Source organism: Lepisma saccharinum, chromosome 8, assembly GCF_977018435.1.
Source record: "Lepisma saccharinum chromosome 8, izLepSacc3.1, whole genome shotgun sequence".
In the NCBI taxonomy this organism is placed as follows: domain Eukaryota; kingdom Metazoa; phylum Arthropoda; class Insecta; order Zygentoma; family Lepismatidae; genus Lepisma; species Lepisma saccharinum.
Window position 1 is genome coordinate 60730830 of NC_139236.1, and position 23778 is coordinate 60754607.

General features: G+C 38.5%; 1 protein-coding gene across 1 annotated transcript; it reads right to left on the reverse strand.

The window, feature by feature from the left end:
• Positions 1-1493: 1493 nt before the first annotated feature.
• On the reverse strand, positions 1494-22418 carry LOC145991500 (ubiquitin-like protein 4A). Its single transcript, XM_083127517.1, has 4 exons — positions 22263-22418; positions 5763-5868; positions 3929-4113; positions 1494-2138 (listed from the first exon to the last, which is right to left on the reverse strand). Exons 1-4 carry the CDS (start codon positions 22308-22310, stop codon positions 2058-2060), a joined length of 420 nt encoding a protein of 139 aa, XP_082983643.1. The 5' UTR covers positions 22311-22418; the 3' UTR covers positions 1494-2057.
• Positions 22419-23778: the final 1360 nt, after the last annotated feature.

Genomic DNA, 23778 nt, shown 5'->3' on the forward strand with positions numbered 1-23778 from the left:
AGCCTGTATTTTTCTCTGAAATTTCTATGTAGTACATCTTTTGTGTGTGTCAAATAGTAAAATAATCATCCTTGTATTGTGTGCTTTCAAGTAATTAAATGAAAACTTGAGCTCAATTTAGTGAACAATCGTATGCCTTCACCACAAGATCTTTTATCTGTCCAACTCTGGCATAGATCCATCATCCAGATAGACTGTAAGCAAACTCTATACCTCTGGCTGTGAACTAGTGTAAAGTACTCTGGCCCAAAACATGGTCTTTTCCTTGTCTACAGAGATCTGTCCCAATCTAATACCCTTTCGTTCTCACTCATTTAGCCATTCTTACGATTTGCCACCTTTCAAGCCGTCGTGGCATTCATCACTTAGCAACAGATCGGAGCCAGTTGGCTGTTGCAACTGTTGCTATCACTCTGTGCAGGCACGTATCCAGGGGGCAAGGGTGAGTGGGGCCTCATGACCTCGGGTTCTGAAAAAAATGGCAGCCTTATATGGTGGTGATGATTTGGGGGACAGTTGATCACCATTTTTTTACCTGAAATTTCGACCCCACATGTACACTCTTAATGCTGGATGGTCGATATTTCGACCAGCAGCGCATGGCAGCAATTAACATGCAATTTCTTAAAAATTACACATGATATTTCAGTTCTGTCTTTTTTATCTTTAGTATATATACAGTATGAAGGTATGACATACTCAAATTACAAAACTATATATTCATTACTACTACTATTAACAAGCGAACTTTGAAAAAGTCCTTTGTTTCCCTTCGTTACCACCACATTTCTAGGGGATAGATTTCTAAAAGTGGCTACAACTTGTAAACTACTGAATCTTTTTGAAAATGTTAAATTCTACAAGCAAGAATGAGCAAAAAGCAAAACTTTAAGTAACATCTGGCAATTAAGGGTCCAGGCAGGAAGTGGGGGCAAAGGCCCAAAGTTCGAAATTTTCTGTAATTATGCAAAATTCCCGAACACTGTCATTTCCGTTTATTTATTTATTTTATTTATTTTTCAAAGTTGCAGCACGTGCATTACATATTCTCTTTGAGTTGTCTTTTGTTATGCTTCCCTCCAAATGTGGCCCACCCAGCTTCCATAGGGCTGATTGTAGATGCAAAATTCCAAACATTGCTTGAAGCTGGCAATACTGCTGCTTCATATAATATTATTATTTTCTACTCAAGAAGTATGTTTGATTTCAACGAAATTTTGCCTGGTTGTAGGAATATATCACTGCTACATACTACATTTTTTCATTCACTTTGGTCTATTTTTTGTTAACTCAATGTTCTTCTTCTTCCTTTAACACTAATTATTGGGAGATAAAATGTATAAATTTTATCTCTGCTAAAAGCTCTGTCTTTAAGAAAGAAAACAAAACCAATTTCATCTGTCTATGAAACTTAGTTCTCGAGTTACGATTTTTTTTGTACTTTGCGGCAAGTTTGAAAAACACTTGCTTCAACGAGAATACAGGTGTGCAAGGGGTCCGGCATCTAAAGGTTAATGCTAAGCCTAGTTTACCAAGAGAAAGTAAACTTTCCTTGCCACCCTACGCACAGATTTATCACTAGTTATGACAAAACACTATGCCTCATTATTATTTTTATTTTTAAAAATTCCTCCTCATGTCCTTCAACATGAGCACAATACTCTAATTTTTATACATCAAACCAATTCAATATTATTCACGGTTGTATTTTTCATGTTCATACCAGGCTGCAAGTGAAATATATACATACACAGATGTTCATATTTAGTTTCAGAAAGAGATCTGTACAAAAATGCATCCATTTACTATAACATTTACAGCTGTGTTTCAAAAATTAAAATATTTCATCCACATACATATCACACCTCACATGCACACGATTGCATATAAAAAAGAGGACTTGTCACTTTATCAATTTGTCCATTACAATGCATATTATATGTTACGATTCATTTTGAAGGTACAGTCTAGTACTGATTAACAATGTACCGTTGCAAAAACGTTTCTCCACTGTTATTAATTACACCACAACTATTAGCGTTCACCAAACTGCATGTTCATTTCTGTTCCTGCATGTACGAAGCTGCTAATCTTTCTAAATCATCCAGACTGAGACTTGAAATAGACTTCTGAAATTCCTGCGGAAGGAAGATGCATTATAGTATACACATACATCAACATCCACAAAAACAATGGTGCAAAGTTACAAAATATACAAAAAAAAGTAAGGTAAAATTAAATTTCATTTCTCCACCAGGAAAGATTCTCATAATTTCCCTTCCTCAGACTTCAAAGGCTACTACAAGAAGGGAGAGTGGCACGAGGGGTGGAGGGTTCTGCAACCTCGATTTACTGATTGATTTTCTTTAGTTTACTTCACTTTTTGTGCCACTTTTGGCTAATTTGTCAAGATGGGGATGAGTGATGATAATATAATGAATGGCCACTCACAAACATCCATGCCCAGGCCAGGATTCGAACCTGGTACCCCTGGCAATGTAGCGTGATGTGCTAACCACTCTGCCATGGGGGCCGATTCTGCAACTGTATTGTTCATCAGAAGAACTACTCGAAATATTGTAAAATACTGTAGTATGTTCATAATCATACATCTATGGAGGGAGAGAGAGAGAGGGAGTATTTTACACACACACACACACACACACAAAATTTATGTTCTTAAGAATAAAATTTTAAGTTTTTCAGCTATAAAAAGGTGCTTGTACCATTGTGTACAAACAGAAAAAAAAATCACTAACCAGCAGGCTACAAATGATGAATACCACACTGCTTTTGGTCACTAGATTGTGCTCTAATTACAACTTGCTTCTCTGCTCAACACTGTGGTAATGTGAAAATAATCTGTGTTTTGGAAGTTAAATTGGTTTTTGGACATTGGTTGTGTGATTTTTTTTGTTGGTCGGGGGAAAAAAAAAGTAGCAGAGATGAGGAGGAGCATTCGTGTTTATAAATATTTATGAACTTTTCTTTAGCAATGAGATTTGTGCACAAAAGATGTCATTAGCCAATAATGAAAATCTTTATTATTGGCAGTGTGTCGTATACCAGCTGAACATCTACGCCAGACCTGATCTGTATCATCAGTGTGCGTAAGACCTTGTTATTATATGTTGTTTAATGTTAGTCTATTGTCTCATTTCCATCATGTATACCATAAATTCCATACTGTCCTTCGTGACAAAGAAAGGACGTCTAGTGTCTATTCCATGATGTAAGCTGTTTATACATATTGTGTTAATCTGTTTGTGAATTATACACTTTTGCTTGTGACTTGAATCTGATCATATTCTTTCTTCCATACTCCGGAACATCGAAGAACCCGCACGCGACATGGTGTTTGACATTAGTTGAAATTTTTTCCCAGGTTTTTGAATGTTTTTACAAATTTCCCTGACTACATGACTATTTCACTCCTGAGTTTTACCTGACTTCTGTGTGTGTGTGTGTTCCATCATTTCTAGGTCAGTGGGGAGCCTGAAATGAATTTTAAAAAATAACTGTCATCGAGAAAGGAAGGAGGAAGTGCAAATTTTATCTTCAAAGCAAAATCATACAATAGGTGGGTAAGCCCTTCCTTGTATCTGTCACGCCATATCTGATAGCACAATACTGTTTCCACAGGGTATAATCCTTTCTAGTATGTTGTTGAGCAGAAAAATGTCATTAATAACCATTAGTATGTTGCATAATTACATATATAATTATTTTTTTTAAAAAAAATTGCTAGCTTGAGTGAAGTCAAGTACAATGTCTATTATAGTAGTATCTCTGCTTCCAGTCTCGACTATCCTATTTGTGCAAAACGTGGACTTAACTCATTTATTCAACAGACTTCTTCGAATAATTGCTTTAAAAAGAGAGATGGAGAGAGAACGAGAGAATCAACATGACAATAACTGATACATACCTTTCTAAATTGTTCTAATATTTTCCTTGCATCATTTTCATTATAATAGTTCTTCAGAAATCTATGTAGAACGTCCCAGAGAACAGTTACTTCCTCTTTAGCTACTACAGAGCCGTCAGCTTTCTTCAGCACCAGGTTCAGTTTTGATCCATCTTTAATATGATATTCACAGAGGCTCTTGCTATCTGCAAAAGTTCAGATGCAACCAATAGTTACATAATCTGTCATTCTCCATACCCAATTCCCTGAATATGCAATTCAATGCAATAAATATATATATATATATATATAAATATAAATAACTAATTTAAACATGTAAACTTGTTCAATTTTTTACACATGCATAACATTAGCATATTATGATGCCCACCAGAAAAAAAACAACTAACTACAATATGTGTAATTTATGGTATGAAAGCCCAGGACTTCACACCACCATTTAGCAATTTCACACCCTACTGTAAATTGCTACAAATCAATAGATTCTGTTTCATTCCTAATTTTATGTATATAATTTACTGGTACAGTCCCTAGTAAAGTATTATTGTAACAAATGTTAGCACACTAATTTTCTCTGGTCTGCAATTTACAAAATTTTAGAAACTTTATTAAGCAAACATTAATTCTACACTCAAAAATAATAAATTGGGTTACACTAACATCCTTCTGTAATGAGAACACACTTTTGCTTGTCTCCCCAAATATATGTATGCATAGCTTCAGGCTCTATGGGAGGATGCACCAAATTTGCAGTGAAGCACGGCAAAAGACCACTCTTTGAGGACATGTAATATCTGTACCCCAATTTTGAGGGAGTGAGGGAAAAAGAGAGAGAAAACTGTAATTTTCGGAAAAAATTGAAAATTGGGCATTTCCTCCAAGACCCCTATTGTCACATTCTTTTGTTTTCATTATTACATTCAAAAGTACAACTATCAGAAAAAGTAGTAATTGAAGAGTAAACAGCCAATTTATAAAATCTATTCCACAATATGTTGAGGGAAAAATCAACATTTCCAAACTCAGCTTGTGAATAATAGTAACAATGGTTAAATTGTTGTGTGATTCGAGAGGGTCAATGTCATACCTTCGTATGTCTATAAGTGAGCAAAAAAGACGGAACTGAAATATCATGTGTAGTTTTGAAGAAATGGCATGCCAATTGTTGCCAGGTGGTGCTGGGACGAACAGGTATACCAGCCATCCTGAGCAGAATGCACATGCTGATGACACACTTTAACCACCCGTCCACTAAAGGTGGCCGTGGTGGCTCAGTCGGTAACGCGTCTGACTACCATGCTAAAGGTCCCGGGTTCAATCCCCGGCCGGTTCAAATCCGGGAACTTTTCTAACGATAGAAGCGGCCCCGGCGTCCACCCAGCGTCGAATAACATGGGTACCTGGGGGAAACCCAGGGGGGGGGGGGGGTAAAGGCAGTCAGGGGTGTGATGCTCATCACATCACCCCACTCACGACCGGATCAAGAAAGTATGGGGCGTTACCCCCACATCAACTATACGCCTTCATGGAGTGGTGCTATGGAAAAGGGAACACTTTACCTTTTTTACCACTAAAGGTTAAATATGTTACAATCAAGTGCAATTACACTGTGAAAAATACTCAATAAAACCTAAAGATGAATGTTTTTTTGAAAATCTTTGAAAGGCTGTTTTCAACTATTCTTACCTGTCGAATCAGACTAGAACTACAGTAGATGGGATCCAATCAAAATCAAGGAATCTACTACAGAATAAATTCATTCCAATGCACTACGTTTAGCCATTAAACTATGAAGGGAGCTATCCTTCATTTCTATGTGTAATAGTGAAACTACCTGTCAAAGGTTTCCCCATGAATATAAGTTTTTGTTGAAGTTCAGATACATTTAATTCCTTCGAAATGTGCTGCTTAACATCCCTTACAGTTGCAGACTCAGGAACCTGGAATAAAAAATAAACAAACTCTAAAAGAATGGCACTAGAATTAAATGTAACAACAGATTTTTCTGAATATTTGTTAGAATATGAAAGATTCCACAAAAACATCATCCACATTGGGAAACACAACTTTCTTATGTATTTATACATCATTGGAAAGCTAATCAACTCTGCTCTGCTGCAAGGATTAATTTAACGATCAAAGAAACCATGTAGATTTTATATGTCAAAATTGGAAAAACAATTTTGAGAAATGTATAAATTATCTCAGGCTATCGACCAGGTAATTTGGCTAATGTACTGTTACGTGCCTAGTTGGCTGAGCACAATCACTTACTTGGAATGAATTAGTTAGCGGAAGCAACACTAGATGGCAGTGCAACAGAAAGGTGGAAAGAAAGTTGATTAACGAAATCGGAGGAGGCAAAAGATGATTGTATTGATTATAACAAACAAAAGATAAATGAATACGGATTAAAAGATTGTAAACAAAGGATAGGAAACATAATTTGAAAAGGAAATCATAATAATGATCAATAATATAAACATAGATTGAATGTATAGCAAAGTAAGGAAGTCGGGATGTCATTTCAAAACCGCGTCTTTCGATCTTTGATCAAATCTTTTCTTCGGTTACCTCTGTCGAGGAGTATATCGCTAGATTTTGGTTGAATTGTCCCTGGTGACGCACTGGGCCACAGGTAGTGCTTTTAGCGATCCTGGGTTTTCCCTTGTTGGTTTGAGATAGGAGGTGATGCTATATACATATTTGTCGCCCCTGCATATCTTTGAGCTTTTGTTCAGGTCTCTATGTCTAAGGAAAGGGCATAAGGAGAAATAAATGATTGCTGTAAATAGAAGAAATAAGAAGTAGATGATACATGCTTTAGAAGAGATAGAAGAAATAAGAAGTAGATGATCCATTCTTCAGAAGAAGGAAGAAGAAGGTGACCAATCTTCCATCTCTGGAAGAAAGAAGAAGAAGCCAATTTACCTTCCATCTAAGAAGAATCTAATATACAGGGTGGCTCAATAAGTCACTTAACACCCCCAGTACAAGGCCACTGCAGCGCGCAATATGGAAATGGTGATGACCAATCGTTATCAGGCCAAGGGGGAACCACATTGACGCCACCCACATGGTCGGCGGCCATCTTGATGTCCGCCATCTTGAATTCAACTTCAGAATTTTAAATGCGAAGGGGGTCGTGCGACATATCAAAATGGGCTAGAATTTCACGAGAAATGCAATGGTGAAGGTTTTTTCGACGTATCTTTAACCAGTAAAAAGTTATGACTGAATTCTTGTACCAATTTGCTCTTTTTCGAGGTGTTAGAAAAATGCCTTAAAATTTGATTAGCGCATCGGTAATGCATCGAGATCAAAGTGACGTCTATGGAGAGACGTTCGCATGCCATTGCACATTATTTTAATCGGATACATCCATGAAGAGCTGTGCATTATAAATGGTTGTCGCGAACAATTTACAATGTGACGCTTCCATTAAATTAAAAGTCCTTCCCAGTGACAAGGCTAATGTTTATGTTCATAAGGATGTTCATAAACAGAATATTCGATGATTTTTATCTGATAACCCATTTTCGACATATCAAAGCTGAATGGTTAGTGTTGGTAAGTTAATGGTGTGGCGTGCTGCGTGGAACACGATTGGTTAGTCAATTTTCCATCAACGGAACCTTAAATGCTGAGGGCTACTTGGATTTGTTAAATACACAGTTTTTTTCATCCTTGCTTATGGAAGAAGGTACTTTTTACAGAGTTTTTTCAATAGGGAAGAACACCAGAACACTTATGGGAACGTTATGAACCAGTTTTTGTCCAAAGTTAGTTATCAGATGACAAGGGTCACATATTCTGTTTATAAACTTCCTTATGAACATAAACATTAGCCTTGTCACTGTGAAGGACTTTTAATTCAATGGAAGCGTCACACTGTAAATTGTTTGCGACAACCATTCATAATGCACAGCTCTTCATGGATATATCCGATTAAAATAATGTGCAATGGCATGGGAACTTCTCTCCCTAGACATCACTTTGGTTTCGATGCATTACCGATGCGGTAAACAAATTTTAAGGCATTTTTCTAACACCTCGAAAAGGAGCAAATTGGTGCAAGAATTCAGTCATAACTTTTTACTGGTTAAAGATACGTCGAAAAAACCTTCACCATTGCATTTCTCGTGAAATTCTAGCCCATTTTGATATGTCGCACGACCCCCTTCCCATTTAAAATTCTAAAGTTGAATTCAAGATGGCGGACATCAAGATGGCCGCCGACCGTGTGGGTGGCGTCAATGTGGTTCCCTCTTGGCCAGATAACGATTGGTCATCGCCAATTTCAAATTCCATGCCGCAGTGGCCTTGTACTGAGGGTGTTAAGTGACTTATTGAGCCACCCTGTATATTATAATCCTCATATATAATCTCTGTAACTGAAGATTTTCAGAATATAGATCCTGATTTTCTTATATCCCTTGGCATATACAGGGTGGTGCAAAATTCCGTTTACAACGCGGAGGAGGTGAATCACCAAGTGAAATGAAGACGAAAATGTAAATGGAATTTTGTCGTATCACGCACCGTGTCAGAGCTAGAGGATACCGAAATCGTGTGAAAATGAACTTCACACCTCCATATGCCGACAAATAGTACTCATAAAGAAGATGCGGCACGATATCCCCAAAGAAAACACACCTAGGCTAGCGAATGATGCACAAATCGCGTGTCGAAAATGAATGCGGCAAGGATTCCCCACAAGAAGTGAGGGATTCCCGGTAATATGTCCGACATGGAACGCAGGTATCAAATGGGGGTACAAAGGGAAATGACGGAGGTCACAGCACATGAAGAACATTTCGCCAGGAAGTGTCCGAAAAGCAGGCTGCAGAAGGGGATTCCCCAGAGAAGAGGGGACACAGACAACATCTGCAAGAGGTGTACTATGATGACACACACGTACACAAGTAGAATTCTTTATTGGCTGTAGAAATGACATACGATACATATCACAGACGTTGTTGAAAATGTCCGCCAGTCACATCTACACACAGACGGCATTGGCGTAGCAGGGACGCTCTGGTATGCTCAAATACGTTGGGCATGTCAGTGATCATCCCAGCAGCGACGGTAACTCGAGCAACGAGGTCTTCCACACTTTCCATTGGGGTTTCGTAGACCAGCCTCTTCATTTTGCCCCAGAAGAAGAAATCTAACATTGTGAGGTCGGGTGACAGACGTGGCCACAGAACAGGTCCACACCTACCAATCCATCTATCACCGTATGTATTGTTGAGTACAGCTCTGGCTCGGCGGTCAAAATGTGTAGGGGCACCGTCATGTTCATACCATACATCTTGCCTAATTGCAAGGGGTACATTTTTCAACTTCCCGTAGGAACACACAATAGTTCCCACCGGACAAAGTATTGGGCAACAGATACGGACCTATCAGGTTGTCCCCGACAATGCCACACCACACATTCACTGCGAACCGTCGCTGAAAATGACGCTCAATGATTGCATGCGGGTTTTGCACATCCCACACGTGACTATTATGGGTATTGAAGACGCCTTCTCTGGTGAATAGTGCCTCGTCGGTCCACAACACTGCAATTGGAAAATTGGGGTTTGCAAGGGTTTGTTGCAAATACCACTGACAAAAATGAAGGCGTAGGGGAAAGTCCGTCGGCTGCAGGTGTTGCTCCCTCTGAACTTTGTATGGGTGCATACCCTCATCGTGCAGCACGCGTAACACATTGGTATGGTGCGTGTGTCGCGCATGGGCAATGGCACGGGTGCTGGTGCCTGGCGTCTCCCGTATCCTGTCCAACACTTCCTCCTCAAATTGGACACTGCGCACACTGCGCGGTCTGCCACGATCCCACACCCTAGGTCGTACAGATCCAGTTTCACGTAAACGAGCATCCACCTGTTGAAACAGGACATGTGATGGTAGACGCCGATTTGGAAATCGTTCGCGATACACACGCCTTGCCTGATGGCTGTTTTGGTGTGTCTCACCGTAAACGAGATGCATATCGGCAAGCTCGTTGGTGGTGTATGTCGCCATTGTCAGGCTCACAAAGGAGCACACAAATACGTACGAAACTAACTTGTGGTGTACCGTTCACGCCTACAGCACTGAACACTCCACACAGGTGTCCACCCCGTACAGACAACACAGATGGTACGCACTACGTACTTCCTAACGGTCACTTGAGCATTGTGCTCAATTTCACCACACGCCTCAGGATGAACACCTTGCGACAACACGCGTAACTGACAAGCAGATCGCTAGTCGTGTACACTGACGCGTTGTTTGTACGTACGTATACCAGCGATAGCGGGCCGTGACAGGTAGCATCCCGCTGAGTGCCTCTAGCGGGGCTTTATGTACTACTACGTCTTCCGTCGTAGTATTTGGAGCCGATATCAGTACGTGCTGGTCGTTCTCTCACGTGTACGTACGTATTTCATTTCTACGTACAGCCTTGGATACTACTTGTGTACGTGTGTGTCATCATAGTACACCTCTTGCACATGTTGTCTGTGTCCCCTCTTCTCTGGGGAATCCCCTTCTGCAGCCTGCTTTTCGGACACTTCCTGGCGAAATGTTCTTCATGTGCTGTGACCTCCGTCATTTCCCTTTGTACCCCCATTTGATACCTGCGTTCCATGTCGGACATATTACCAGGAATCCCTCACTTCTTGTGGGGAATCCCTGCCGCATTCATTTTCGACACGCGATTTGTGCATCATTCGCTAGCCTAGGTGTGTTTTCTTTGGGGATATCGTGCCGCATCTTCTTTATGAGTACTATTTGTCGGCATATGGAGGTGTGAAGTCCATTTTCATACGATTTCGGCATCCTCTAGCTCTGACACGGTGCGTCATTCGACAAAATTCCATTTACATTTTCGTCTTCATTTCACTTGGCGATTCATCTCCTCCGCGTTGTAAACGGAATTTTGCACCACCCTGTATCTGCAGGGTGGCTACAAACAAGCAGAAATGAAATTCCCTGACTTTTCCAGGTTTTCCAGGACAAAATTTACATTTTTCCCTGACAATTACAAACTAAACTAATTCGATGTTCTTGCAAATACAAATAATAAACTTATCCAGACCCACGTATGGTTTTGTTAAGTACCAATATTATATTCTATAAAATTGACTTAATTTCTCTATTCTCTATGATTTGAATTCAAACTGCAAAATAGTGAATTTGGAAAATTATTACAATTTACAAGCTAGGGAAGCATTACGGAATTTTGTCATACGCAGTAAGTTTAAAATAAAATACTTGATTATTTTTAAAGTTATGACTAAATGAGATAAGAGTGAAGAGTGACTGATTAAGAAATACAATTTGTAATTTATCAGTCTCCTTACACATTCTCAGTATTATATGTTGATATTTCCACTGAGGTTTGGAACCCTCTGCTTGCAAGAACCATGAGTGCGGACTCATTTTTCAATGCATAAAGCTACTTCTCTCTTCTCTGTAAAGAAAACAACTTAACTCTGGCACATAAGTGAAACAATTGAATCGAACAAAATAAAGTGTCATATTTCCTTATATTTATTATCAATGGGATTTCTCCTTCAGTACAGTATATCCAAGTGAAGTACTGTGAAACTGACAACATGCAGTTATACCATTAATGCTGACGAAAAGGGTATGTAGGTATTAGAAATTTAACGCAAGGGATTTATAGAATTGCATTGTATAGGTACCTGATTTAGCTAACCACACATTAAAACAGGAACACTCTAAAAATAAAAGCTTCTGAAAGTTCATATACGAGGGGCATCCTGAAAAAAGCTCCAATGGTGCCTATACGCAGCACTAGTGGTCGGAGAGCGACACACACACATGCAGGCAGGAAGAAGTGGCATGTAGCTGTAATCTGGTACAGTTGCAATGAAGCCGTTTTAGGACAGTTCTAGGTTAAAGATTGCAGCTCTCATACAGTCTCCCACCGACTGCGATGTAGCCTACATTGCACGCTCGGAATTTGGTACAGAGCCACCAGCAATCGTGTGAGGTGTGCAGACCGGACGTCTTGAGTGATAGTATGATCAGACGATGGTGCAGACAATTCATGGAAGGCCAATCGAATGTGCACAACCCCATACAGCTGAGTACACACGGGCCCTTGGCATCACTTCAGGTGAGAGATCTTGGACCACTCCCTGTACAGCCGTGGCCTTGAATGTACCAACTTTCATCTCTTTGTTTAACTGAGAAGTTTCTGGCAGGGCAAGGATTTGACAGCTACACTGCGGTAGAGATAGTTCCAGTCTTTGCTGTCTGACACATATACCATGGGCATACAGAATTTAGTGCCATACTACGACAAATGCCAGAACAACGGTGGTGATTATGCCGAAAATTAGGTGAGGACTCACTGTTACTAATGCAATAAATTACGACTGATATCTTGTTTTATTTATGCCTAATCGGTAGGGACTTTGATATTTTGTTATTTTTTTTCAAATTGGTGTATTTTCTTATTTTTTATTTTTTACTATACGGTGTTATTTTTCCCAAAATTCACATTTTTATTTTAGCGCATTTTCTGGCAAATATCTGAAATTATACCTTCATGGTGTTTTTAAACTACTGTTTCAAATTGTAAGTCACATGGCTTACGCCTCTTCGTGAGAGTTTGATATCTTGGAAGTTATTTTGGGAGAGTTATTTTCCATACCCCTTTTTTAATTTTAAGGTAAGGATTTTAGATAATGGAATTTTCCCCGTATATACTGAAGAGTGCATAATGACCATAAGTGGCGACGCACCCAAAAAATTAAAATCAATCAATCTCACGTGACAGATACCGATATATTATGGCACCAACAATTGGCATCATCTTTTTTGACTTGATAGTGTTACATTTCCCAAAATTCGCATTTTTGTTTTAGAGCATTTATCTGCCAAATATACCGAAACTTAATACTCCATTGTGCTTTTAAATTATTATTTTAAATTGTATGTCACATGGCCTACGTATTTTTGTGACAGTTTGATATGTTGAAACAGATTTTTGAGGAAGTTAAAGTAAAGTGCTCCCAGCACTTTTCCATGAAGGTGTAGAGGGGTGTGGAGTAAGGGCCCCACACTTTATTGATCATGGGTGAAGGTAGGGGTGATGTGATCAGCACCACGCTCCTGGCTACCTTTATCTGTCAAAGTTTCCTCAAGGTACTAGCTTCATATGATGTTGGGTGGGCACCGGAGCAGTTTGAATAGGTGGAAAACATCCCGGTTTTCCCCCGCAGGGAGCCGCCATGGGTCTCTCGCATATTAGTCAGACGCCCTAACGACTGGGCTCCATTATTACTCGCTCGACAAATGCCGATTGTGCGCACTTAGCTTGGTAATTCAAAACATATCTCATGCGACAAATACGAAGCTGTGGCTCCCGTGTGACGGTAGATACGCACTCGATCTCCTGTTAGAACCTTGCCACTTTGCTCTGTGATGCAAATGGTTTTGATAGAAGTTGAAAAAATCGTGGGAAATACATGATTTAATGTGGCTGTCGGAATTATTCTATGAACGTATAACTCTATAGTTTACTCTTGAGTAAAATGTTGGAAAACTTGCACGTTCTATGAACACAAACATGGCCTAGAAAAGACAAGAATGTTCGATTTCATGGACTTTTTCGTTCTTTTAGGACATTTCTAATTACTTTCTGGCCACCCCTCGTATAAATCAGTAGATGTAAAGTGAAAATTTAGCAGGGCTGGCAGAGAAAAGTTATTTCTTGAAGAAAGTGATTTGCTTTTATGATTGAATGATTAGAGTAAATATGATATTAAAATATTTACGTATTTATTATTAGTATTTTATTTCATAATATTCGACATTAACCTTACTCAGTGAGAGATTAATGACCATCTCTCATGAGTTTAAAAAGACAGGACAGAGAGTGGCGTTAATTTCATTGCAATACTAGTGTTACAGTAAATTTGAGGTTGGGAGCATGCACTTGCCAATTTTTATAACTTTCACCAATGCAGATTTATGTTTCACTTTTCGTGATAGTATTCAATATATATCCCATTTGGTTGGATTCTTCTTGATATCTAAGAATAGTGCAATGTCATTGTAAACGTATGTTAACTTGTGCGAAACCAGTAATACGTCAGGATGATGAAAGAAAACCTTCGTAAGCACTGCTACATTAAATAAGGTGAAGTGAGCCAGAAGAGTAATAAAATTCCAGCAGCATACGTATTTGCAGTCTAAAGCTCTTCTTGTTTATGCATGTGATTTTTGTTGGATGTTGCAGTCCATGCAATTTCTGTCGCATGTTGTAGTGAGATACTTTGTCAGGTGACGATATTCGACAAAAATCGTATGTATCAATGGAACCTATTTGTTTCCATGTTCCTTCAGTTTGCCCAACAAAATGCATTACTATGACGTCCGACAAATATGAGATGGCACTCTTATCCCCTCCATCTGTTGACAAGTCCTCTTACTACTCCCATACGGACAAGAAAAAAATGATATTTCAATGCATTTTCCACGTAATATTTCGAGGCTTAACTTTTAAACCCCCGATGATACCATATGGTATCATCAGAGTAAGGTCATACTCACCTGATGATACCATATGGTATCATGGTGCTGATTACGACATTTTGGACCTTCATACTCTTTATGTTTGGGTGGAAACTGACACAGGTCTGGAGCAAGCCTGGGAAATTCACACTGATGACCAACCTCCCCCCCCCCCTCCGCAACATATCCATGCCACATTTCCGAACAGAGTTTCACATTTTGGCTCATTATTCAACTTGTATGGCACCCAGGAACATAAAACATATCTCAATCTATTGGAAACGTCCATTCTTTGAAGAGAATACTAAAGTTTGCGCCTTCTTCCCAAAATAGCGGGAGAAGAGAGGGGCAAACTCCAGATTTTTATGTTTTTTTTTTCATTGAAATTTGGGGGTCGTGCCCCCCAAACTCCCCTTCCTCGGTTCGGCCTTCTGAATTGTACACGGTTGCATGCTCTGATGTTCTAGCTGAAAACAAAACTTATCCGAAGTAGATTGCTCCCATAGTGCCAGAGTTATAACAATTTTCCTCCAAAAATGCAAATTACCTATTTTTCATAAAAAGAAAAATTCACATTTTGGCTTATTATTCAACTTGTATGGCACTCAAGAACATGAAACATGTTTTATTCTCTTGAGAAATGTCCATTCTTTGAAAAGAATACTAAAGTTTGTGCCTTCTCTTCAAAATAGTGGGAGAAGAGGGGTCAAACTCCAGATTTTTGTTTTTTCCATTGAAATCCGGGGGACGTCCCCCCCCACACACACACACACCAAGCACACCTTCCTCGATACGGTGTTCTGAATTGTACATGGTTGCATGCGCTGATGTTTTAGCTGCAAAACAAAAGTTATCTGAAGTAGATTAGCTCCCATAGTGCCCGAGTTATGACAATTTTCCTCCAAAGAGTGTTCGAATTTAAAATTCCCACCGAGAAGCCCGGGCGAGAGAAATTTCTCTCCATCTCTCTCTCCTCCTGCCATCACTGGTTTCTGGCGCCGCGGTTGTGTTGCGCATAAAAGGTGCCTAAAAGTTGAGGCCGAAACTTACGAATGAGATTTATCTTTAAATAAGTAAATAAATTTAAAAAAAAAAATGAATGAAGACGAAATTCCCTGACATTTCCCTGACTTTTTTTGCCACCTCTAATTCCCTGACTTTTCCCGGTTTTCCAGGTCTGTCGCCACCCTGATCTGCTTTTTGATTTACATTCTCAAAGAAATAACCTATTACCCTAAAGATATTGTAGCCGTGGTATACTAATTTAAACAGTGCTCACGAGGACATAGCAGTACCGCTCAATGGATTAATTGCAATTTTACCACTAGATTTTCTATCGGAATCAGTCAATGTTGTATCAGTAACGGCAAAAATTTCATATCACTTTTTTCTGATACTGATAACAAAACTAATTAAAAAAATAATATGACATATCCGTGCACATAATTATGGACTAAGTTTACAAGTTTTTGTGGAAGTTAAACATCTTTTCAGTCTGGACTAAAGCACACTGAATAACTGATTGATTTGCTTTATTTTACTTTGCTTTTTTGCCACTTTTGGCTAATTTGCGAAGATGGGGATGAATGATAATATGATGAATGGACACTCACAAACATCCATGCCCAGGCCAGCATTCGAACCTGGGACCCCTGGCATCATAGCGCGATGTGCTAACCACTCCACCACGGGGGCCGGCCACACTGAATAACATTTTAAAGATATCATATGTAGAAGAAATATTTTAACACCGTTGAGAAACAGAAGTTTACAACTGGACACAATATTAATTAATTCATAATGCAAAATAAACATGCACCTAAACCCTGTATCTTCAAAGCACACGTGTAATTATTACTATCAACAGACAGGAGCATATTCAAGTCCTTCAGATGAACTTCATTGAGACTTATTAACCAATTATATGATTTTCCCAGAGGATTCTATTTTTCCAAATTCCCTGAGATTTCCAGGTGTGTGGGAATCCTAAGGTAGGTTAGGAGCGTCTCAAACATGACATCACTTCGAGCCTTATGTGGAGAGCCAGCAGTGAGTAAATACGGTAGTAGTCTGTGGAATGCCCCGTGGATGGGAAAGGGGAATGTTTGCATAATGTACCTTCAACATCTTCTTTTCACCAATAAATAATAGTTTTCGGAAGTACAAACAGTGCTAATTACTTACAGGAAGCTTCAAATTTGCTTTTGCAATCATTATCACTATTCCATGATACTTTTTCTTTCTTCTATAAATAGAAAATGCATTTGTCGATGACAAGCTTGGCTAATTGTGTAAGGTAGTTTTTGCCTCTTTTTTGCCAATAAATTGCACTTTTCCAAATTCCAAACAGTGGTAACTACATTCACTATGAAATTTACCGTAACAATCATTTACAAAATTCTGCAATACTTTATCTTTCTCCTATTAAGCATTGAAAAAGCATTAACATTTGGAACCGTTAACATTACCAATGGTAGTCAAACCAAATTGGGAGCTGGTGATCCTTGGAAAATGTCCAATGGTAACACTGTTAAGCCTTGTTTCCATGTTAATAAAACAATCAAATGCTGACCAGGGCAAAATTTATTGTAGAAAAAAAAATGCAACGTTTCCACCCTCTAACAGAATTTCCTTCAGACAAAGATTCACAATAATAATAATATATACAATAAATCTTGCCTTGGTTAGAATTTGATTGTTTTATGGGATCCTATGTACACCCTCAAGTTTGTGTTTCATATAAATATTTGTCAATGTATCTTTGCTCCCGGAAATGAGTTATAAGTGAGTAATTGTCATTTTATGTGGTATGATTTATGACATAATAACATAATTGCTCATGACGTTACCAACTCTGAGTGAACTAAACTGTCTGCAGGGAGATACTTGATACTTTTGTGTTTGTGTGTGTGTTGTGTATAAAATGTAACTGGTTTTGCTTATCATGATGTGGCAAAGAATAGAACATGTTGCATGTGGTTATGTTCCGTTACTTTATGTGGAGGGAAACTACATATTTATAAGGTATGTACATACATTACTTCTACGTTCTTGTTATGTTTGATGGTGATAGTAATTTTATGTTTTTTTTTTTTTGTTTTTTTTGGTATGACTGACGATGACCGGACCCCTCTCTGATTTTCTTCATATTTGCTATACTACTTACTAATTGAGGCCTGCTAATGATGAATCTGAAGTTAAAATTTGCCAGAAACGTCTAGAAATTGCAAAATAATTCCAAACCATTGACGCTAGCCCCACGAACCATTGACGTGTGGTTAGGTTAGGCACACATAGTTAAAATTTGGTGTCGTGGTAGTATCAGGATCTAGAAATTGCAAAATAATTGCAACCCTTGACGCTAGCCCCACGAACCATTGACGTGTGGTTAGGTTAGGCAAACATAGTTAAAATTTGGTGCCGTGGTAGTATCAGGAATATATATATATATATTTCCTTGTGAAACAAAAAATTTCGCGAAAATTGACAGTTTCCAATTCGAAAACTAACGCCTTATTTTCACTTATTTTGCAATTTCTAAACATTTCCGACAACTTCAGATTCGTGATTAGGAGGCCTCAATTAGTGAGTATGCCAAATATGAAGAAAATCGGAGAGAGGTCCAGTCATCTTAAATCGTTCCTCTTTTTTAAATTTACATGTGATTTTTTTCGTGTATGTGTAAACAAAATCTGCTTTGAAAAAAGTGATGAAAGTGGTCCGCGATGTGAGGAATTGTACATGTCGCGATCACATTTCGGGTCTAAATATCTTTGTTATTGTAAGTTTCTGCGTGTTGAAATAACCTTCAGACATTGTAAAACATCGAAATCTGTGGATTAAATTTTTAAAAGTTGCAATTTTCAGGGTCCAAGGTTGTTCGCTACCCTCCCTCCCCCAAATTGTCAGATAAATAAATGCATAGGACAAGTCTTAAATTAGTTGAACATTAAAATGCAAGGGGTGGAAATAATATTGATTGAGTTGGTGTTTTAAGTCCACTTTATGCACAGTAAGGCTAATCGGGACTGGACCTACAGTTTAAAGTGGGATCCAAACCACTATGTGCCTCCACCGGGTATCGAACCATTGAGAAATAACAGTAGGGCCTAGATTGATATGCACGGAACTTTTACTTACTTGTGACAGGATATTCAATTTACAAGGAAGCACAATTCAATAATGTTTATTATTGCTTTCCTTCACTTGGATTCAAATGAAGTGCATGTCAAATGCAACAGATTTCTAATTACACTGGGGAACACAGTTTATGAAATGTGAGACGTATACTGTGATTCTAATGTAACATTTCACGCTGAATTCAAATATGCACTTTGAATTTTACTATCACCCACAGTTCTTGTACAATGACATTTTTTTAAGTTTTACTTTTGATTTGATTTAGTTTATTTTACTTCGCGTTTTGTGCCTCTTGGCTAATTTGCGAAGATGGGGATGAGTGATGAAATGATGAAATTGATGAATGGACATTCACAAACAACCAAGCCCGACCGGGATTCGAACCTGGGACCCTTGGCGTTGCAGCGCGATGTGCTAATCACTCGGCCACTTGCTTTTTAGAAATTATAGGTATTCTTTCTGTGATAAGTAATGTACGTAAAACAATATTTTCAATGATTTCGAACAGAAGATGGGCCAAGACAATTTAACCTTTATGAACGCACGAAGCACTCTGGATTTTATTTTGAGGAGGGGACCGAATCCCTTTGAAGGAGAGGAGGGGCGATTATTTAATGTGTGGCATGAACCACAAGTTCATTCATCAGACTGTTCTATCTGCATTACAAAAATAAAAGGAATAAGTAGTAAATAAAAATACACAGTAAAGTACCCAAATTTGCCATCTGCTATGAGGCCAGTACCTCACAGTGAGGACTTCCCTGTACCAAACCTCCCTACACATCTAAATGTAAAAGATGAATGAAAACATGAGGCACCTACCGAAGTGAATTAAACGACCTTGTTTGGGACTTGAAATTGGGAAAAGAAACAGGCACAATTTTTCGGATGTAGGCTGAAGGGCTGGAACCTTCAGAAAGACACCAAACTGTGTTTCTTTCGTAACCAACAGAAAGTGTTTGAAGATTTTTATTCTAAAGAAAACAATGTAGTGTATTGTAATAATATTTGCGCTGTGATGGATTTACTCGATCATGAACATGAAACAACATAGTGGAGATTGTTCATTGATTCCTCAAAAAGTACGTACTTGAACGTTGTCCTATTTCATAATGGGGAAAAAATTTCCTTCTGTGCCATTAACTAACGCATCTAACATAAAGGAAACATGAAAATATGAAAATGCTGTTAGAAAAAAAACTCAGCATGACAAGTATTGTTGGATCATGTTACAATTTAAAAGTATTTGCATTGTTAAAGGGTTTGCAGCTTGGCTATACTAAATTTTGCTGTTTCTTGTGCGACTATGTCAGCAGGGATAAGGATAATCAATACATCAAGAAAGAATGGGCAAAGCATGAATCATAAATGCCTGGACAGAAAAATGTTGTACATCCCTCACTAGTCAACTCTGATATGATTATTCTTCCTCCACTTCATATGAAGTTAGGGCTTTTCAAAAACTTTGTCAAGACGATGGACAAAAATGGTATTGGGTTTCATTATTTGAACAAATAATTTCCTCGTCTTAGCAATGCTAAAATCAAGGAAGAAATTTTTATAGCTTTGATAAGAAGGTAAAAAAAAATAATAAAAAAAAGGTGAAGTACCCTGTGGGTACTGGGGAGCACTTTACCTATACCTTTACCCTGTGGGTATATATATTCAGGCATGAGTTTACAATACCGGACCACTCTCCAATTTCTATAAAATTTCGCCTACTTACTAATTTCGGTGTCTGTAGTTCATATTTGGCGGTCACTTGTTAAAATTGTACATTTACGTGTAGAACTTGTAAAATAACCTTGCGATTTACCACGTTCATTGTCCATACACAGCAATTCGGAACCATCTTTCTTTCGCAATTTGTTAATGCTCTTCCTTTACGCACAACAATCTTGCAACCTTGAATATTGACGTCAGACGAGGAATGCCTACGTGGTTAGGTTAGGCCTGTTAGGTTAGGTTCCATTAGCATAAATACAAAGAAAAATTAATATTTTCGCTAAGAGACGCGTTACCTTGTATTGCCTAACATGAAAAAGCTCTCTCCCGTGACGTCAGAACACAATGTTGCTACAGTGTTGTGCGATAAGTGACACCCATTAGGGGGAAATGGCGTGTTCCTTGGAGCTACTGTTCTTATGGTAGGGTTACGTTACGTTAAGAAAACATAGTTTATTTCGTTTTTATATCGATTTCCATACTTGACCGCCAATTATTACATGCAGATTCGTGATTAGGAGGTCTCAATTAGTGAGTAGGCGAAATTACATAGCAATTGAAGAGTGGTCCGGTATTGTAAACTCGTTCCTATATTCAGAATACCGGAAGTATCTAATTGCTTTCTAATTCGGCATACTCACTGATTTTGGCCTTGTAATCACGAATCTGCAGTTAAAAATTTGCAGTCACATCTAGAAATTGAAAAATAAGCTTGTCAATTACTGCTATGCAATAACATGGAAACCATGTTTCTGATATGAAGATGTCTTCCCTTCCGCACAACGGTCTTGCTACCGTAGTCATTACACAACGTTGCTCAAGTGTTGTGCAATAATTGAGACCCATTGCATGGAGCGTTCATTTGCATGTGAGACAATGGCATCTTGGGTAAAGTTGAAAAATATGTTTACCCCATGAACCATTCACGGTAAGGTTAGGTTAGGCAAACATAGTGAAAATCAAGGGTGATTGTAAACATAGTTTTGAAATGCTAATGATTGCAAAAAATAGTTGTTTTCTTCATAAATCAATGGTGTTTACTCTGTTCACGGACCCACTTTTTTCGACTTATTTCGCAATTTCTAGACGTGACCGCCAAATTTTAACTGCAGATTCGTGATTATGAGGTCAAAATTAGTGAGTAAGCTGAATTTGAAAGCAATTGAAGATACTTCTGGTATTCTGTATTAGCTCCCTCTTGTGCTGAGCACTACACAATGAAGGCGTATAGGGGGTGTGGGCTTAGGGCCCCACACTTTCTTGATCACGGCCAAAGATAGCTTTGATAAAGGATAAAAAATTCGAAGGTCTGTTAAAGGAAGTTGAAAAATCAGCATGGAGTTCATTTGAAAGCATTGCACAAAACTTTTTAGGAAATTGTAAAGGTCTGAACATGAGATTGTGGGTGAACTCTTACAATCATACAAAAATATGGGGTGTAATATGTCTCTCAAAATATATCTCTTGGACTCTCACCTGGATTTCTTCCCTGACAATCTTGGTGCCGCCAGTGACGAACACCGGTAGATTTTTATTTCAGCATCTCTGTCATGGAAAAAAAGTACAAGGGACAGTGAAGTGCAAGAATGCTTTCTGATTACTGTTGGATGCTGAAGAGAGATATTCCAGGTGCAAAATACAGAAGGAAATCAACAACTCTCACATAAACTGTTAATATGGTGAGTAGTGTCATGTTTGTATGTAAAGATACACAAAAATATTTCACACTTAACCTGGGTGTCACAAAAAATAGTGGGTGATGGAGAAAAATTACATATTGGAATTCAGTGTAAAAAGTTCTAGTAGGATCAGGTACTTTGACTCGTGTGCGAAAACAAATCAATTTTGTTCCCCAGTATTATTACTACTTCCAAGGAATGCGATGTAGGCTCGTTCGCCTATTTTCACTTCCATAAAAACCTTGACTTACATTTACTATACATTCTTCTCCCTGTAAAACTTTCACCGTCAACTTCATTCTTCCAATTATATGTTTTCTTCTGAATTTGAAGAATAAAACTATATTTAACCCTGGCTGTAATAAATAAACCGTCAACACAAGTAGCAAGCAACGATCATGGTAACGCTTAAACGCAACTTGTCACATACCGGGATTCTTAGCAAAAAAAAAATTCAAAGCCATCACATTTAGAATTGATCGTATAAGTACTTATAGTCGCCACTGCATACAATATAACTTAATTGGCGTAACAAATATTTTATTTGCAACAATTTTTGTTCATTAATTTCGCCTTAAACTTACATTGAGTAATAAATTGATATAGACGATGAAACGTTTTGGAACTTTCTTGTAGAGCAATATGTCACATGGAGGAAATATTTTTCGTTGTCCCTTATCGTACAACGATCTACCACCCTTGCTGTCCGACGTGATGGCGGAATGTTTTCATTTGTTGTGCTACAATAGTTCTCGGGATCAAGTTTTGAACCGTCTTCGTGCAATGGAATTTTCCAGTGATCCTTTCCCGATCCGAGTTTTAAATTTGATCTTCGTTCGTGCACACTGGCATGGAAGAGAAAGTCTTTCGAATTCTACTTCGACTGCAGAGGGCACGTTGTTTCCGCCGCGTTTGAACAGTTGTATTTCACCCAGTTCTTATACATACATTTCCACACATTAGAAGAACTTCGACAACTAACAAGTTGCTGACATATAACGTATATTTAACCTGTATTGCTGGCTAGGGGTGTGTGGGATCCCGAAAAGCCGAGGCCGAGATCGGGAAAAAATTTCCCGTCCCGATCCCGACTTCGGGAAATCAGTTCCAAACTTTTCGGGATCCCGAGCAGTCTGGAAGTACCGAATGGTCATTTTAAAAACTTGTTAATTCTCTACGTTTTCTGCATTGTAAGGTGCGTTGCAAAAAGATAAGAACGCTGTGGGAAAGTGCACAAAGTAACGAAAATAAGAGTAGGAACATATAATCAATGGTTATATTATTACAGAAAGAGCACACAAATCGTTCTGAAAAGTAACAGGCATGTGACAAGGACAATATGTACAGTTTAGAAAAAAAGACAAAACAGGCCACTCCGACCGTTGCAAAATGATACGAACACTATTATCACTTATTAACCAATAAAGGAACCTTGTCGGTGCACAATACGGAAAACTCTATCACGCATGTTATCCACGAGTGTTTGCAACAGAGTAACATCGAGATCGTTCCATGCAGCAACAATAGCAAGTCGTAGATCGTGGATGTTGTCATACTGGGTACCATTGGCGTATACAGCTCGGCAAAGAATGCCCCAAAGGTTCTCCATAGGATTAACGTCTGGAGAATTAGCAGGCCAAGCCATTGCAAAGACGTTCTTCTCTAGAAACCACATTACAGTGGATTCAGCCGTGTGTATTGTGGCGTTGTCTTGTTGGAACACCCATGGGGTGTCAGCCATGTGTGCAGCAAAATGCAATAGGTTGT

Excerpts from the sequence above, each read along its gene's own strand:
- LOC145991500 (XM_083127517.1), bottom strand. The coding sequence starts at position 22,310 with ATGAAGTTGACGGTGAAAGTTTTACAGGGAGAAGAATGTATAGTAAAT. Across the intron at positions 5,869-22,262 it reads GAGAAGAATGTATAGTAAAT|GTTCCTGAGTCTGCAACTGT; the intron begins GTAAGTCAAGGT and ends TTTTTATTCCAG. Across the intron at positions 2,139-3,928 it reads TATTAGAACAATTTAGAAAG|GAATTTCAGAAGTCTATTTC; the intron begins GTATGTATCAGT and ends TTCCTTCCGCAG.